This window comes from Cupressus sempervirens, chromosome 10 (genome assembly GCF_028749045.1).
Source record: "Cupressus sempervirens isolate cs-2001-9-10 chromosome 10, ASM2874904v1, whole genome shotgun sequence".
Taxonomy (NCBI): domain Eukaryota; kingdom Viridiplantae; phylum Streptophyta; class Pinopsida; order Cupressales; family Cupressaceae; genus Cupressus; species Cupressus sempervirens.
In genome coordinates, this window is record NC_143127.1 from 525,601,318 (window position 1) to 525,621,177 (window position 19,860).

A 19,860-nucleotide genomic window follows, 5' to 3' on the forward strand; every position below is an offset into this window, starting at 1 on the left:
TATAAGATGACACATACAACTTTATAAAGTTTAATATATTTAAACTATAAACAATTTTAATAATTCAGACGCGAGGGATCAATTATATAAACACAATTTAAACTAGTCTAAAATGCACTTTAACTCTTGCAGAGACAAATTAGACATAATTACAAAAATAATTAAATATTCAACAATATTTATGTTTATCAAATTTAAAATGCAATAATGACCCAATCCACTTATCCGAATATTAAAATATTTATAGAAATTAATAAAAAACATTTATAAAGGACACAACTTAATAATAATTTAAAACTTTAATGCAAATAAATTAAAATAAATATTTCTTACTGATCCGGAAATAAAATTGTACTGGAGACACTCTTTGCGGATGATCCATCCAATACAGTTTGATTCCAAAATCGCACAAGAATTTATTCGATAATCCACCATCCACGGGCTTAGTTCAAAAAACAATTTCTTTGCAAATGAAAAAATATAATACCTCATAGAGCATAGGATGGGTAAAAATTTAAAATATGAAAATGTGTATCTCTTGTTTTGATTTTATAACTCATATTTATAGAGGCCGAAGGGGTACTCATCCCTTCATAAAACAACACACCCCTCCAAAACTAATAACTAATCACAAAGACTTATGACATCCTTGAGCGAAAAATTATATATTTTGTGCTCATTAACCAAATACTATACTCCGTTGTCGAGAAAAACTGAAATACTCGTGTAAAATTCTTTCTCTAAAGTGCAATTTCAAGCAGAAGGGCTCAATTTCAATCCTTTCAACGATGGGAATATATTTTTTCCGGTATCCTCCTATACTGCTTTGCGTGCGCGTCTCCAGACCAGAATGAACAGTTTGGCTTCTCGTATATTGGCATCCAACTCCCTTTGCTCATCACAGGCCAGTGCAAACACTCAATGCATATTTGAAATCCCTCTACTTGTATGATGACTAGTTTCAATCTTCCATTTTCATCTCCACCTTCTACTCGAGCATCTGCAGACAAAGACAGGGAAAAATCAAATATGATGAAATAATTTGATCTCCTTACATTTTCAACACAGCACTAAAATCCGGATACAAGTTTTATTGGCGCCGGGTATGCATGCCATTCATTTGTTGTTTGAATCATGGTGACTTGGTGGACAACATCCCCATCGTGATCACTTCATAGTTACAATATCCAACCATACATTGTTCAAACTTGATACTTTGTGCTTTTGTCCATTTAATGAATTGTATGATCAGGTCTGAATCTCTTTCTGTGAGGCATACCTGGCCAAGACGAGGATTCTAATTTGCTGTAGTAATATTTCATCTGTTACTTTTAATGATAAATCATAATATTGAATACATTAAGTTCTGAAACTTCTCATGATCTGGACTATTTGTGATTGCAACTGTGCACTATTTGGTGTTCACATATGTCCATCACTTTCTTCCCCAGAGATTATTATTCTCATTTGCAAACTGTGAACATTTAGTCAAGAGGTTTTCAATTTACACCACTAAAGAGACTGCTGAATCAAGCGGGAAGCATACACGCTGATTGTGACCTATGATGAGGTCCTTGATAAGTTTGGAAACTGATGCCAGTGGTTTCATTGCTGATTGGGCCTTTAGAACAACAGACTTATCATTTCGCAAAAGTTATATCAGACCAATACCATCACTTAAAACAGGAACATCAGATCTTCATTACTCTTTGTTGACTCTGTTGTTCAGCGATGCTGTCGGACATTGGACACAATCATTGAAAGTGGTAGATCTCAAAAGCCAAAAGCACAATATTCTTGTGATTATCTGCTGCACTATCTCCATCGTGGGTCCAGAAGCTTAAAACTCATCATTTTTCATGCTTGAAATATATCATTACCGAGTACAAAATGGATTACCATTCATGGGGCGGGAATCCAAAAGAATACTAAGTGAAGACATGCTTTAGGGGCAAGCTGCGAGGAAAATCAGCTGCACTTTCAGGTCCATATGTTCCTCACTTCATCCTAACCAAAGCATCCCATACTTGCTGTTCATATATTGCTCGTCAGATCTGCAAATTCTTCCAGTTGATATGTGTACTTAACTCTTTTGAAAACCATTTTCCCAATATGATTTCATGGTTGCATCTAACTGCATACCCCTTTGTTTAGACTCTCAATTATCAAGTTGTGATACATGAAACATTCACTATGAGCTGTGCATTTTCAGAATTTGATTCATATCAATGCAAGAGATATTTAATCTTGCGATTGAAATGCATAGTCTTCTTAATGACTAAAAAGTGAGATGTGAATTCCTGGCCTCCTTGTTAACGTGCAGCCTATGTTCCCTTTTGAATCTTAAGGTTCAACTGACTAAGATGAGACAATGAAATTGATTAAAATGATCCATTATGTATACAATCATAAACTCTTTGAAACATTTCTCAATGTGCTTTATCATCTCAACATGGAACCATGGCAAGGCTCCATCAAATCTCCAACATTATTGCTTAAATGGAGACCCAAAATTTTGTGAAAATTTGGGTTCCATCAGGCCCTAAAGTTTAAAAATCTGATTTGATGCTAACTTTTTTCTATTTATAGTATATTCATATTGCAGCAGCAAACACATTGACATTATGCCTCAGGGTGAGCCTTCTGGAAGTGGAACTAGGCCTGCATTTAACCTTGATGCAAACCCAAGTGCAATAGCAAGGGATAGGGCTTGGAAACATGCCATCCCAGGCCACAAAAACAGAGTTGTTACATGTTGGCATTGCGGTGTAGTATATAATGGGGGAGGAATAAATAGATTGAAGTATCACCTAGCACATATACCTAGGCATGATGCTAAAAAATGCAAAGATGTACCTCAAGATGTTATGCGAGACATGCAAACTCTTCTAAAGGAAAAAATAGAGAAAAAAAGAATTAAAAAAGAAGCAACAAGAACAAATGGCACAACTGGCCGAACAGGGATCTTTTAGCTTTCGCTCTCCATTATCCCCTACTCCACCTACAGATGCCACTGCTTTTATGAGTGTGACCATTAAGCCTCACATTCGTAAACAAAGATCGACACTTGATTCCATGTTTGATCCACGCACGGCTCTAGGTGCACAACCATCACTTGAGAGCATGCGTTAGAACAAGGAGAAGCATGATTATGCAAAATTGGCATTTGGAGACTTCTTCATCTACAACAACATTTCATTCAATGCAGCAAGGTACTTATTTATTTAAATTTAAATTTATGTCTTACTTCTCTTGCTTTCAACTTTCAACTTTCAACTTTCAAGAGACAATGATATGCTTATTTTGTTTATTTTAATTTGTATTTTATTTTCAAATTTAATTATCATAAACTAATTTGTTTAACTTTAAATTTTATTTAGCCAATAGTGGCATGTTGTGATGGTTAAGTTGTTGAGTTGATATCATTGCCATCAAGGTTCAAATCTAATAGGGATGAGGTCCCCCATTTGTGGCCTCACTAGTTCATAGCTCCAGGTCAAAGCGTTTACCCCTCTTTTAAAAAAAACTTTAAACTTTATTTAATTTGTTTTAAGTCCCCTAATTTGCAAATTGCAATCGATGCTGTTAATATTTGTGGTCCTGGGTCCAAAGCCCCTAGTGCTGACGAGCTAGGAGGCTCTATTTTGACCCAAAGGGTGGTAGATGTAGAAGGTGCAATCAAGGAGCGACGTAAGGTGTGAAAGACAAAGGGTTGCACCATCATGACTGATAGTTGGATTGATAGGAGTAGAACACCCCTCAACTTTCTTGTCTCCTCATCAGGTAATTGTACTTAGACATAGAAAAATTTAGAAGTAGAACTTGTACTTAAGTGATTAAGTTTATAAATTATGAATTTACAAATTATGACTCATCATTGATCGTTATGCTAATTTGTTTCTTTTTCTTCAGGTGCCATGGTCTTTTTGAAATCAATTGATGCCTCAGGAAAAACAAAGAATGTTGAATATCTTTGTGAGGTAATGGATGAAGTGATAAAAGACATGGGAGAGGAGAATGTGGTGTAGACAGTTACAGATAATGCAGCAAATTATGTTGCTGCATAAAAGTTTCTTATGGAGAGACACCCTCACATATTTTGGACCCCTTGTGCTGCTCACTGCATTGACCTCATGTTAGAGGATCTTGGTAAACTTACTTGGATAAAAACAATTATAGAGCAAGGAAGGAGTGTATGCAAATACATATATAATCATACAGGGGTCCTCAACCTCATGAAGAAATACACTGATCAAAAGGAGTTGTCTCGTCCAGGGGTCACTAGATTTGCAACCAACTTTCTCACATTAAAATCTTTGCTTGATTCAAAGGGAGGTTTGAAACGCATATTTGTTAGTGAGGAGTGGATTGCATCATCATATGCAAAGACCACTGCAGGGATTGATGCAGCTGATCATGTTTTTGATGAGGCATCCTTTTGGACACCAATCACTGATATTGTTACAGTAATTTTCCTTTTTGTCCTCATTTCAACTTCTTTTGTTTATGAAATTATGTTATAAATTATTGTACATTTTTTTTAAAAAAAACTTAAAGCTGATTGTTTCTCTTCCAACTTTCATAATGATTGTAGTTTGTAAAGCCACTTGTTCTCCTACAAATTGTTGATAGAGAGAAGGCCACAATGGGCTACATTTATAAGGGCATGGATAAGGTGAAGGAGGTCATTCGCTGCAACGAATCGAGATAGGTATGGGCCTATATGGGATGTCATTGATAGGCGTTGGCACAATCTATTTCATAGGCCTATACATGCAACATCCTACTTCCTTAATCCAACATACCAATTCAATCCACATTTCAAGGTTGATGATGTGTGGAGTGGCCTCTATGATGTTGTAGAGAGAATGTCACCTGATTCAACAATTGGAACAATTGTAGTCCACGAGATTGAATTGTTTAAGAAAGCTCAAGGGGACTTATTTGCACGGGAGTTGTGCAAGAAAAATAGGATATAATTGATGCTTGGTAAAAAACTTTGATTCTACATCCTAATTTCTAATTCTATTACCATTTAAATTTGATAAAGTCAAAGTTATTGAATTGATTTGAAATTTTCTTGTTTCAAATGCTTGGTGGCAGATGTTTGGCACTAAGGTGCCAAATTTATAAAGGATTGTGAATTGCATCTTGAGCCAGTCATCTAGAGCATCAGAATGTGAACGTAATTGGAGTCTATTTGAGCATATACACTCGAAGAAGCGCAATAGGTTGGCAGTGAAAAAATTGAATGATTTTGTCTTTGTTCACTACAACCTTTGCCTTCACCATAGACAGATCTTGGGCACCGATACATCAGCGATTGTATTAGAGGATGTTGATCCACATGCAAAGTGGAACACAGAGATTGTTGATCTTGTCTTCAATGATGAAGACGTGGAGTGGGTTGATTAGGTGGATCGAGAGGCTGAGGCAATAGTGATGGCAGTCAAGGAGGCTAGAGCGTGAGGAGACAGAGTGCAAGAACTTGAGGCTAGGAGTGATGGACGCAAGTCTGATGATGATGAGGATGAGGATGACAATGATGATGAGGATGAGGATGAGATTCAGCCTCAAACACAGGGAGAGAGGATTGCTCTACAGTCTTTCATGACTTACCTTAGGCATATTCGTAAGAGGACATAGGCTACAATGAGCCTTAGTCTTCTACTATTCTACACTCTAGTTATTTTGATATATGTTTTGAACTTTTGATACCATAGATTTCATAATCCATGAATATTGTGGACATTTGACACTGTAGTGACACTATGTTTATTACTTTATATTGTGTTATTCAGCTTTTTTCCTTCAGAAATTCGCTTTTTACTTATGTGATCTATGCAAAATTGTGTATGTGTATTAAGTAATTTCTACTTATCTCAATTATTGTGTATTTGATGTTAATTGATTAAAAGATGCATGAAAAAATCTTAAAATCCTTAAAAATCTTTGAATTTCATGGGTTTTTCAATTTTTTGAGTCTGATCACTAAGTCCAAGTCCAAGTCGGATTTTGACTTTCCAAGTCAGAGGCGAGTCTAAGTCCTGTAACTATGGTTTCACCCATAGATGGAAAACTCGCCGAGTACTCGGCGAGTTTTTAAAACTCGCCGAGTTTCCTAGCTCGGCGAGTTTTTAACCAGTTAACTCGCCGATTTAAAAACTCGGCAAACTGGTAAAAACTCGCCGAGTAATCGGCGAGTAGTCGGCAAAAACTCGGCGAGTTTTTCCTAAAAACTCGCGGTTTACTGGTGAACGCGGCCTGTGAGGATTTAAGCGGCAGTGAGTGTGTTTTTTCTCATTCTTTCTTGTATTTGCATTGTTTAGAACCTTGAGGAGTGAAGAGAAGAAGGTTTGGAGGCATTCTTGGCTGATTGCAAGTGATTCAAGGCGGATTTGAGTGGATTGTAGAGGATTCTAACCGATTTTAGAAGACAAATTTCTTTCCAGGTATGTTCATCTTATCATAGTTTGAAAACTTTTTATAGTTTTATAACAAATGTTCTTTTGTTTTTGTTGTTTTTTGTAAATGTTTTCAAATCATTTAAAATCATTTTGAATCATTTGAAACCCTAGCTTCTAAGGATATGGTTGAAGTTTGTTGTTTGCTAAGGATATGGTTCAAGTTTGAAGTTTGAATCATTTGAAACCCTAGCTTCTAAGTTCTAACTTTGTTTATTCATTTCTCTATATATTTATGTGTAGGGCAACGGTCAACCATTAAAAAAATGACAAACCCACAAGAAGAGTGGCCACAAACACCATGCCCATCTGGATATATAGGCACTCGACCTAAAAATGCAAGAGATAAGGCATGGCGGTATGCCTATGAAGCTCCAAATCCAAATGATATTGGGAAGGTGATATGCATTCCCTGTGAGAGAATTATTTCTGGAGGCATAAACCGCCTCAAATACCACCTTGCAGGCATAAAGAAACATGACTCAAATCCTTGTCTCAAGGTAACTGATGAAGAAAAAAGATTCATCCATGCCCTACTTGCAGCTGCTGAAGAGAAAAAATTGAATAGGGAGAGGGCAAAAATAGCTATGAGGGCAGCCATAGCTGAATCTGAAGGAGCTCCTTTTGATATGCAAGAGGAAGAAGAAGCACTTGAGAACATACCCGGATCTCTTCGTGGCCCACGGATCCGCAAACAAAATTTCTCTTTTACCGGTTCCACTTCTTCTACATCTCCTACTTCTTCATCATCACCATCTAGATCCCCATCAGGGATAGGTGGTTATTTTGTGCCCAGGAACACACCTGGAGCACAGCCATCATTAGAGGGCACTGCATGGTTTAAGGAGGTGCATGAGCAAACTGATATTGCAGCAGCTGATTTTTGGTTTTTCAACAATATCTCAATGAATGCCGCTGATAGTCCCTATTGGGTCAATATGGTGAATGCAATGACAATATCAGGCAAAGGGTACAAGCCGCCTAATCGCAAGGATATGAGTGGAAGGTTAGTATTTTACTATTTAGTAATTGTAAATAATTGAGATTCACTTTAGTTCATTGTTATATTTTAAATCTTAATTGTTATAACTTATTTCCTAATTTTTTACTAACACTTACACTTTATTTAATATTACACTTAAATTTTGTAGGTTGCTTGACAAAGCGGTTGGTAGGGCAAGATTGTTGATAGAAGACCAAAAGAAAGAGTGGAAGAAGTATGGCTGCACCATTTTATCTGATGGGTGGACAGATGGAAGAAGTAGAACCATTATTAACTTCTTGATTGCTTGCAAAGATGATGTGGTGTTTTGGAAATCTGTCGATGCCTCCAACAAAGTGAAAAATGCAGCCACATTGGCTTTAATGTTGGAGAATGTTGTCATGGAGGTGGGAATAGAGAATGTGGTGCAAATAATCACAGATAATGCAGCAGCATATGTGGCAGCAGGTAGATTTAATTTTTTATATTTGAATCAATATGAATCATGAATGTAATGCTATGGTATTATTCAATTTAGATTTGATGTAATTTGTAAATACTAAATATGGAAAGTTTGTTACTGATTATTGATTTTTTGCTAATCTTTTAGGTAGAATCCTCCAAGAGAGGCATCCCACACTTTTTTGGTCACCTTGTGCAGCACATGTCCTTGACCTTCTTTTGGAGGACATAGGAAAACTTGATTGGGTGAGTCCAGTTGTGGAAGATGCTAGGCGAGTCACGAAATATATCTATAATCACCCATGGGTTCTCAGTTTGATGAGAAAAGCCACTAAAGGCAAAGATTTGATGAGACCTGCTATGACAAGGTTTGCAACGGTCTTCTTGACGTTGCAAAGTATTCTTGACCACATATTGGCTTTGAAGCAAATGTTTGTGTGTGCTGATTGGGTTGCTTCACCTTACTCAAAGAAGCCCGAAGGAGAAGCTGTGGCACGAATAGTCTTTGATGATAGCTTTTTTGCAAAGGCTAAGGAGATTGTGGAGGTAACTTCATTATATTTTTAGACTTTTAGTTTATTCAAGTTTCATTTTCAATTCATAACTTACTATGTTATTAACTAATTTGTATTTTTCAAATTTCAAATGTAGATGTCTCTGCCCCTGGTTCTAGTCTTGCGCACATGTGATGGGCAGCAATCTCCAATGGGAGGTCTTTATGAGGCCATGGATAGGGCGAAAGAGGCTGTTAGAAGTTACTATCACGGGGACAGTCTCAGATTTGACCCCATTTGGGAAATAATTGATAGGAGGTGGAACAATATGCTCCACCAACCTATTCATGCAGCAGGCTACTTCCTCAATCCCAAATTCAGGTATTATGATAATTGATTGTCCTTGAAGTTGGGATTTTAATAAGTCTTTATTTTACTTTACTTTTTAAGGTTGTGTAGTAAGACTTGATATCATTTTCTATTTGTTTTAGGGCTGATGATTCCTACTCAGATCCTAATGGAGAGGTCATGGAAGGTCTCTCTAAATGCATTGAGAGAATGATATCAAGTGAAGAGGAGAGAGACCTTATTGTGACCGAACAACAAATCTATGTGGAATCAAGGGGTCCTTTGTTCTCTTCTATGCTAGCAAAGAGAGCAAGATCTACTCAAGCACCAGGTAAAGCGTCAAACATTAAAACTTTTGCTAATTGATAAGTTGTGCTTCTAATTTTGTTTTTTATTGCTTTATAACTTTTTAAATTTTGTTTTGCAGATGCTTGGTGGGCAAGTTGGGGTGGCAATACCCCCAATTTAAGGAAATTTGCTCTCAGAGTCCTATCCCAACCTTGTAGCTCATCCCATTGTGAGCGCAATTGGAGCTTATTTGAGTCCATCCATACAAAGAAAAGAAACAGAATGACTCAAAAACGGCTTAATGACCTTGTTTATGTGCACTATAATCTTAAGTTGCGCATAAAAAAGTCACAACTCTTAGAACTACCTGGTCCGCTTGATCTAGATGAGATAGATCCTTATTCTGATTGGACAGCACAGGAGCCAAGTCCATTGTTTACACCAGATGAGATCGCTGATTTGGAGAGGCAGGCCATGGAGGGGGAGGTTGACACTGATTTTCAGTTCACTATGGATGACATTGAGGATGAGGACGAGGATGATGATGATTCAGGCGAGGATCAGACATTACCATTAGGAGGAGATGCATCCTCTTCCAGGACGCCGAGCCAGTCAGTAGGGACGTCGAGCGAGGGGGCACAGCCACAGAGTTCACAGTCACGCAGCTCACGCCCTATCCCAGTGCGGGGCACTTCTTCTAGGACTAGACCCCCTCGCTTTCCTGCTAGTGCAAGTGGAAAGAGGAAGATGTGATTGGCATTGTCACATTGTATTGATGTATTTAGACTTTTAGTATTTACTTCTAGTTTGACAGATTGAAACTATTTAGTAATTTACTATTTTGCTTCCTACCATGAGCATTCTGCATGAGAATGCAATTTTGTACGCATTATGCATTTATATATATCTAAACTTTGTTTCTTTCTTTTGTATTGTCTTTAATTAACTTATTAGATGCATCTTCTCATTAAATTTTGCAAAATAAATGTATTTTTAATTAAATTTCAGTGGTTTTTTAGGTTCCCGAGTTTTTTTTTTAAATCGCCGAGTTTTTCCCGATTAAACTTTTGGGGGGCTTGGCGAGTTTTTGCATTTGGCGAGTTTTCCAACTATGGTTTCACCATCTAGGAGTGCAACATACTAATGTATCATCCAAAGGTTTTCTTCATAGCTTCTAGATATCCGAGCAAGTCCCCTACCCCAAAATAGCAAGGTACCTTAATAACATCTCCCTCTCGACACAATGGATCCTAGGGGTTTGCGAAAATAACCCTTGAAACCCTTCTAGATATTGTTTCCAATTTGTTCAATAGCCATGCTTCTAATGCATCTTCACTATGATATACTAAAATGGTTCACTTCTCATCTAACTCAATCTGACCCTTTGAGTTTGTATAATCATCTATAATTACTCTAGAATTCATCCTAAAAAGTACCTCCATAGTGTTCTTCATCCTCCACATCATAGATTAAATTCTTGTTGAAAAGTGGCAAATAACTCTACTTCTCGCGAGAATTTTCACAAAATGCGAAAGAACAAGGTTTTCTCGCCAAGAAGTCCTGAACTTTTCGGCAAGAACTTGGCCACTTCTCACAAACTTCCTACAATAACTAGTGTAGTTCTTGTGGATGGCAGCAATAAAATTGTGATACCTAGTGAATTGCCTAATTTGTTTTGTTTTTCATTTTTTAGCATTTGAAGGAGGGGAGAAGGATTTTGGCGGAGAGATGGTGTTCGATAGCCTTGTAGATTGATTTAAAATTCTCGATATTCTCCCTAGAAGTTATCGATTTATCTCCAATATTTGCCGAGAAAACTTTATTTTGCCTCATCAATAAATGGCAAAGAACAAGATTTTGAACTAGCAAAGAATGGTGTAAAAATAGGCAATAAAAATCCTAAATATGGATTCCAAACATCAAAAACCTATAATTTATCTACATTAGTGAAACTTGGATGAAGCCACCTCTCAAATGAGAGTTGGGTTTTTGTCCAATCTACTAATTTTGAAGCTTTTTGTCCTTAGAAATGGCTAAAACTCTCAAGACCATTTAATAATGGAAATTCTTCAAAAATAGCCAAATACTCAAATGATGCCTATGGAGTGCAGTTGATACCACATGAACAAGACTCAAATTCAGCACAAACTCAGCGTGGGTGACTTGACTCTATACTTGGCGAAAAATCGCCAAGACTCAACAAGACTTGGCAAATACCAATTTTAAGTCTTGCCTAAAGAGAATTGTTGGGGTCCCACGTTGGGACTCGATTAGGGTCCCTTAGCTTAAGACTTCCCTAGACCTGAAGAGTCCTGGAACTGTGATTAATACTCATTATAAGGGCCTTTTGAAAGTTTCTAAGTATTTCTCAAACTTTTCCCGATTTTCATTAATTTATTCCTCCACAAGTAGGCTACTCCATATGAGAGAACAATATTTAATTTTATTTTTTCATTTTCCACCTTATATCTTATTAAGTCAATTTTTATATTATTTTACTTTTTAACTAAAATGTAATATTTTCAATTTTATAAATAAAGTGACTTTCTTTCCTTAAATCACTTTGCTTATAGAAAGTTTCCTTGTTCCTTCAAAAATGACTTCAATGTTGAAACATTTATCGCCTTTAATTGGCTTAATGATTTTAGCTCTAAATTTGGGGAGATTAGACACTCCAACATGCAACCTTCAGCCAATAGTTACAAAGCATAGATGCCTCTTCAAAGATTGGAATAAACTTACATGCCTAACTGCAATCTTTTCAAAACCCCAAATTGTGAAGCAAAGGTGTAAACAACCTACTGAAAGTGGCAAACTGCTTGAAAAATGCAACCCAACAAAATATAATCTAAATAAACCACTTCGTCCCTAGTCATCTACATGATAGAAATAGTTTAAAACAACAAACAAAATTTATATCAAAACCCTAGCTTACATGTCATTTTTCAAGGATTCAGCCAGCAATAGGAAAGAGTACGACTGTATAGAAAAAACCACATAGAAACCCTTATAAATCACAACAAAATCTTTGCAATGATCACCCAAGATCTTGCATTCTGAATACTCTCAATGTTTTCATTATGCCCCAAACCACAGACGTCACACTCTGTGAGAAATTGACACAAGTTTTCATCCTCAATCAAACTTGGAAAAACTTCTTTGTTCACTCCAACAACATCATTATGTGTGCAATGATGAATGAGAGCCAAAACTCTACTTTATAGATTTAAAGGGAATTAGCACATTCCATAATTCAATTATCATATTTCCCTCAAAAGATTCCCCAAACATTTTAAAACAATTCAAGTTCCCCACATCTCCTAGGTGCCCAACTTGAGGAACAAAAGAACAACCTTATAATATATAGACACCAAAATGAATATGAAAACATCACTATATTACTTTAGTGCAAATATCAAAATACTATCGACCACCTTCCAAAACACTCACCAAACACAAAAAACAATGATCATGTGAGAGCATAATTGATGGTGAAGATTGATGAGTGGTGCTCAAATGAGAAATGACTATAAATAGAAATGAATACCTAGGACAGGAAAAAAAACTCAAAAACCCAAAATGCTAAAAAGAGTTCTATCACTAACTAGGGCACTAAATTCTAAATCATCATTGAATGCCAAGAAAACCAAAAACTAAGCTCTCAAAACACTCCAAACCAACCTAGAAGCCTTCAAAAACCCCATAAACTAGTCGATGCTCATAGAACAACATGGCATAAAACTAGGGACATTACATGTAGAGTTTATTATTATTGTTAGCAACTTAGCACTTTCCCATGTTGGGACATTAGACCTGTAGGCTATGAGTGTTCCACCATCTAGATGCACAACATACTAACTTATTATCCAAAGCTTATTTATTAAGATCTTCCCCTATACAAAAGTTTTCTTCATAGCCTCTAAATACCTTAATAAGTCCCTTGCCCAAAAATTGTGAGGTAGATTGACATGCAATATCCCTCTTACTGTGATCATTCCTAGGGGTTTACAACAACATTCCTTCTAATTTTCTATGGTTTTCTAACAATTCTGCCTTTTGTGTGGTCCTCCCTATTTTGTAAAATTTTCATAACGTTGTTCACCCTCCTAACCCCTAAAAACTTTCTAGGTCTTGATTCCAATTCATTGAGTATCACTATCACATCTTGAAGATTAGTTTAAATATAATTCTCATCCAACTCAATCTTGCCCTTTGACTTTGTATTACTATCTATCTTGATCGTAAAATTCATCCTAAAGAGTATATGCCTCCTTACTCTTCTTCATCCTCCACATCATCTTATCATGCCACTACTTTTGTGTGTGTGCCAATCATGTCAATGTATAAAGGGATAGAAATTGCATTTTCCTCTTCATGTAAAACTGATTCCTCTTTTATAAAGTGAGATACTCCATAACAACAAACCACTCTATGTTCAACAAGATACTCAATGTGCCAAAGGGTTCCTTTGCCTCTATAGCATCAAAGTCCTGTTGGTAAACATATTTGTCACTACGAATACCTCTTCAAAACTGACCTTGTTTGCCCAAGGAGCAGCAACAACTGTGAAAGATCCCTGATGGATCTCTGCTGCAAATCTGCTGTAGATTTATTTTATTTTTGTTTTTTCCTGTTTATTAATGTTTTCTTGTAGAACTAGACGGAAATGCAGAAGAGTTTGTTTGTTTTTGTGTTTTTGATGATTATTCCACATAGAAATGAGAAGTAGCAAATGGCAAGAAAAGAGTCTGAAAATAAATAACAATATGCAGTAAAGTCAGAGTTGATACAAATCGTACCAGGCAGATCTCTGAATTATAGAGCCAAATAAAAGATCCAGTACATTTCCTCTAACAATGACGCCACAACTGGCTGATGAAAACGGGCTAATAAGATGCAAGAATCTGCTGTTGAGTAATCGATTCTTCTATGTATCCAAGTGCTGCAAATGACAGAGTACGGCTGCAAGTACGGCTGCAAGAAATGGCAGTGTACGGCTGCTAGAATTCACCTCTCATATGCCAAAGAACATGCCCAACAAAACAAACTGTAGGCCCAAGCTGAAGTGGCGTCTACCTTCCTCCTGAATACTGTTGAAACTACTAACAAACCAATACCCAATGCTGCTGAGGGTTACGTCCCAGCCAGCAATTACCTTGGGGATTGCGTCCCAGAATGCAAATCGCTCAAGCAGAGCAAATCTGAAAAGAAGTGTTCGAAAAATATGCATAATCATGAGAAATGGCGCCCATCTCCTTATAAACCCCTTGCAAAGCAATTCGAACCCTAAAGTGACCCCCAATTAGCGTTGGCTATAAAAAATGAATTAAATCTTATTTTAAAGTGACCATGTCACTAGAAAATGACCTTTTCCACCATAGTAATAAATCCGTTCACCGAATTGCCCTGAGACCAAAGAGGAAGATTTAGAGAATTTCAAGACCTTTCCAACGAGTTATCATAACATGGGATACGGATCCAGATGAGGCCAAAATTCCCTTATTACTCCAAAAATGGCTATTAACTTAGCCTTATTTAAAAATTAAAAGCTAACTTAGGAAATATTAAAAATATAACCCAAATAGCCACAAACTGCCCAACTGACATCACAAACCATAAAATCATCCTGTCACCTGTCTGTGACTGAAGTCGGAAATCAAGGATCCACTGGCAGTCTCATCCCTAAAATCTAAGGATGCTCCTAAAATTTAGGAAACAAGCCCTATCCCTCTGAAACTGAACCCAAAGGGTCATCTCATGGAAACCCAGCCCTGGGCATGATCATATCTCCTAAAAAATAGGAATGAAGCCCATAAATGTAGGAACTGCCTCCTAAAAACAAGGAACATCACCCAACTGATCAATACCCACCAAAAAACCCAGTCCCCAACACTGAATAACCATACTGGGTTTCTATCCAACCCTGTCAGCCTACAAGACCCCATAATAAGTTGACTCACATGTCTCTATTAGACTGAGCTAGAGTGGGGACATGACAAACTGCACCAACACTTGGAGAGATTGAATCTAATTCCGATCAAATTGCAAACTTCCTCTGCATTTGAGAGGGGCAGCTCCCTCATATGATGGGTGTACTTGTACTTATGTGTACTTTACACCTAAAAGTACAAAAAGGATACAAAAGAAAACTAAAGGTGATAGTTAACATGAACCCCAAAAGAAGACGTGTATACTGATGAGGTTCATAGTGTAGAATGATTACGAAGAGGTATTTTGAATACAATATAATGAAGACAAAATAGGAATATCAAACCTTGACATACGAAAAGATAGGATATTCTAATACATCCACATCAAGCTACCACAAGATGAATCTGTTTCATTGAATCAATTACATAGAATGGAAATACCATAGAATTCCACCATTACAAAAGAGAACACAAATTTCACATACAAGAAGTAAGCAATATAATTGATGACACATTCAAGACTTACAACTAATTGCATTCATCTTTATTCTTTCAAAAATACACAAGTTCAAAAGTATTCCTATACATGGTGTAAATCCAAAAAAAATTCTCCATAGTTTCCCCTTTGCCAAAAAGTTCCTGCTTTAACATCACAAATGGCCTTGTATTTATACTCTCTTAGTAATTACTTAGGAGCACTTCCTAACCACTTTCCTAACTGCCTCGGATAACTACCCTGAGTAAGTACTTAGGATAACTACCCAAGTGATCGCTTAGAGTAACTACCCATTCACAAATAAGTTAGGATTTACCAACTTTTACAATGATAAGATCCAAAGTCTAACTTTTAGTACAATAAGTGACATGATCCACTTTTACAACTTGAGAATTTGACATTTACAACATTCAGAGAAACAGAATAGTCATTGATTTTGTTGAGGTGAGCACCACTTCTCTTTCAATCACGAAAAACCTGGTCTTCAAAGAAATGTGGTCCAATGTACTCCCTAAATATTTTTACCTTTGATAAATCCAAAATGGCTAGAACCTAAATTATTTTCATTTCCTCATTCCAATATTTGAATTCCCTATCATTATTTATATACATTCTTGTGCTCAGATTAGTTTCGAAAAACAACACATTAGAAAGGATTGCTCTGATACTTGTGACATTTTTGTGCCTTGATACGAATAGAATATCAAACATTAAATATCTCACAGATGCCTTTGTTCCTCAAAACATTTCTTGCCTTCTGATTTTTGAATATGATAATACCTTCAAATACATTATGAAACAACTACCTCTTTTTGCATTATCATTGTGTATCAACCATTTTAAGTCCAACAGTAGTGATTGGATCAAGGATCACAATTCACTTCTCTACTCTAACTTTTGATGGAGTTTCTCAACATGGTAATGGATACCGAGTACCAATTTGATACTAAGTTCCATGGCCATTCCGAAGTCTTTATTTTGCAATCATGTACCAAACTTTCAATCATTTCATCACATGAGATGACATGTCTTAAAAGCATTGAGTCAAAAACTGTGCAAATATCTCAATCTGTGATCTTGTACATTCCATACATTTGCATAAGGGCCTTTTAACGATACCATATTTATCACAATTTGCAATCATGAACCAAACTTTCAATCATTTCATCACATGAGATGACATGTTTTAAAAGCATTGAGTCAAAAACTGTTCAAATATCTCTACCTGTGATTTTGTACATTCCATACATTTGCATAAGGGCTTTTTGACAATACCACATTTGTCACAATTTGTATATCTAACTTTTTAGCTGCACCTCTATGTGTCAAATATTCTTTAATTATTTCATTTCGCTATTTAAGGTGACATCTCTTTGAAGCTTGTTCATCCTATCAGCTGATTTGGGTACCTTATCTACATGTCCCATTTAACAAATGAGGTGCACTAGTTATTTTTCACGGTGGATGAAATGAAAACAATTCTTCATTTGGTAGTTATAATAACTACCCCTCCTTTGCTTGGTAGTATCATGTTGAACTTTTGAAGCTTTTCAAATCCCTTGATAAAAGCCTTCAATGTTGATAAGTTTTATAAGTAATTCTCTTTCAGTATTCTAGATACTTTTACGACTAAGTAAAAATGTTGATAGCTCTTAGCAAACCTTTCATACCAAATTAGTGTTCATTCATTGTAAGCAACTCACAATTCCATGAAATTAAATTACTTTGAGGCATCCTGTCGTTTGCTTGAGTTTTGTGTGGCCTATGACTTTATGCTTCATATGCATGTCAATGGCTCCCTATCACACGCAATGTCCAAAAGTACATATCTAGATTACCTGACCAAATAATTTGTGAAGCTCACCTACTTTTGGAGCCTATGAAAATGTGGGACAAATGTGGCGCACTTAGTTCTATTCTTGCCAACAATTTCTGCCTCTAAGTCTTCAACATATTCATTTCCAGGCACATTGTGGAGCACTGTGATCATTTCATATCATTCCTTGAGCTAACATCTTATTGACCACCCTTGAGCATCGTCTACATGTTTCAATGAATGTTATAGGCATTTATGTGACAAAATTCTTTTTTCATTGTGCTTTAATGGACATTAAATATCATATCCATGTTGATAGAGCACTACTAGCAATAAAATATGATAGGAAAGGACACTGTCCATATGCATCAAAGGATGTCCATAATTCATTCAAAAGCTTGTGCGTGGGTGTAGGAGACACTACAAAGTGGCAAAATTTTGATCTTCCAAATGTGGTTTCAAGGATCAACATATAACTATTTTACAAAATCAATATGCTTTAAAGGATGATAAGCTCCAGATATCTGATCAAGAGAAAGTTTGCTAATATGGTGGAAGATGGCTTTACACCTATTAGGGAACCTATGGCTGGATCGAATCCCACATTAACATAATATAGGCGCCATCATCAGCAAATTGTAGGGATGTGGGCACTTCTTTCAATATTTCTACATTCTTTTCAAAAAAAAATGATTTATTTTATGCAGATACAATAATTATCATATGACATCTCTTTGAGGTATACCTAAGGATTGTTCCCATTCCTTTAAGTATCGAGCAGCCAAGTTACATACTTCCATGCTCATGCTCGCTAGTCAAGACTTGGCACTAGAATTGATTCCTCCCCCATGTGGTATACAAATAGACACACCTATACACTACTTAGTGCACTCAGGATCTTCACACATCAAGTTCTAACTTGAGATTCTACGTTCATGCCCTCTATGTGAGTTGTATTTGGATCGAATTTATAACCATCCAACCTCCACATTTTGTATTTAATTGCAATGGTAATATAGGTAAATATCTCTATGCCAAGGCGCATCCATCGATATTCATTGATATTACAAAGATGAAATAATGCATGCGGTTGATGTAGCTTGGACACATCCATGACCTGTGTCAAGTACAGCAGTTGAACTACTCGTTGTACCTCGCCAAATTTGAATTGATGGATTCTTTTGAGCCTACAAACTTGAAAGTTTCTACGGTGATTCAAAATCTTTTACTTTGGCCCACAAGTAGAGAAATAAATGTTGTGGAAGGTTGACGAACAAGGCACCTTGTTATTGTGGTAGTTATAATAACTACCATATTCTCCATTGTTTCTGTCGACTTCATTATAAGTTTTGCTATAAATTTCTTATAACTGACTCCTACCCTTTTGTTTGGCATCACTCCATGTGAGCACACGTTTTGAAGAACATATCGGGAATTTTACCAACTTGGCCAACTTTTGACTTACTCCAAATTGCCAATGAATACATTGTAAAATAATTGGATTTTTCCAAAACTTTGGAGAGTTTAGTAAATTACCGATTAATAGTTAAGGGAGTGCATCATGAATTTAATAAACATCTCAGTCAACTACACAAATTTCCCTAATAGTTATAATAACTACTTGCCATATTTGGATTTCAAAATAATTGTAGATCTTGGCGAAATTTTCCATCAATCTTATATTATTGAAACTTTTTATGCTTTTTCCCTATCATGACGGTGTTTCAAGGCATTTCTCAAACATATAAAATGACCAATTGTTAGTTATAAGAACTATATTCCTCCGTATTTTGGTCTCATGAAGAGCTTTTGAAAGTCTTCTAAATTGACTGCTTAAACCAATTCATATCCTTATTTCAAAAAACTCTCAAAACTTAAATCAATGAGCTTTTGCCCACTCATCATCTTGTCACTAATTTTTATATAGGATGCTTTATAATGATGAAGAAACATAAATCGCCACCTTTTGTCTTACCTTTACTCTTTCCATGTGTTACAATGTTCTGAAAGTTTTTAAAGCCATCTTATAATCACCATTTTTATTTTTGCTAGAGCACAAGGGTATTAATGTAACAACTTCAAATTTTGCAAATTTTAATTTGGGGCTAACAAGTCTTCTGGCCTTTTTATTACTTCTATATTTTTGTAGATCCTTATTATGTTTTGTAATGAGCTATCTACCAAAGCACCTAGCCTATTGTCCTTTAAATTTTATTGCTGATTTGGCCCTTTCCTCTGGTCGAGCTCGTGATCTATTTGCAACTTTGTTGAGGCTTCCTTCCAGATTGAGATCGATTGCCCCCCTCCTTTCCAATACTCGCTTGATGCCAGCTTCAGCATCAATGCTCCACAACGTCTCCGACTTGTCCTTCGCAAGGCTTCATTCTGCATGTGGTATCAAGTGGTCTTTTGACACCGCCCCCTTTTTCTAGATCTATGAGGCCCAAGACAATCTCCTATCCACAACAACCTTCCTCTCATAGGATTACCTCGAGGTGACCCAAGGCTCTGATTGGTCCTATTGGCTATCCTTCGGATTGGAAGCTTTTCATGATTGTTCGGAGCCCTTGATTGGGCTCG

The 19,860-nt window shown here is 36.4% G+C and overlaps 2 protein-coding genes across 3 annotated transcripts in view; one reads left to right on the forward strand and one right to left on the reverse strand.

Moving 5' to 3' along the window:
* The window catches only part of ALG3 (asparagine-linked glycosylation 3), a 178,727-nt gene that overhangs the window by 15,319 nt on the left and 143,548 nt on the right, over window positions 1–19,860 (reverse strand). The gene's annotated exons all lie outside the window — the stretch shown is intronic.
* Window positions 5,507–9,964, forward strand: LOC149534958 (uncharacterized). The gene is made up of 6 exons (XM_089805660.1): window positions 5,507–7,470; window positions 7,616–7,914; window positions 8,057–8,454; window positions 8,560–8,783; window positions 8,894–9,081; window positions 9,178–9,964. Exons 1-6 carry the CDS (start codon window positions 6,731–6,733, stop codon window positions 9,789–9,791), a joined length of 2,463 nt encoding a protein of 820 aa, XP_089661786.1. The 5' UTR covers window positions 5,507–6,730; the 3' UTR covers window positions 9,792–9,964.

What these genes read in the sequence shown, in the direction of transcription:
- LOC149534958 (XM_089805660.1), top strand. Translation starts at nt 6,731, where the DNA reads ATGACAAACCCACAAGAAGAGTGGCCACAAACACCATGCCCATCTGGA. An exon ending in AGCAGCATATGTGGCAGCAG is followed by an intron (nt 7,915 to 8,056) that starts GTAGATTTAATT and finishes CTAATCTTTTAG; the next exon opens with GTAGAATCCTCCAAGAGAGG. An exon ending in TTCCTCAATCCCAAATTCAG is followed by an intron (nt 8,784 to 8,893) that starts GTATTATGATAA and finishes TATTTGTTTTAG; the next exon opens with GGCTGATGATTCCTACTCAG.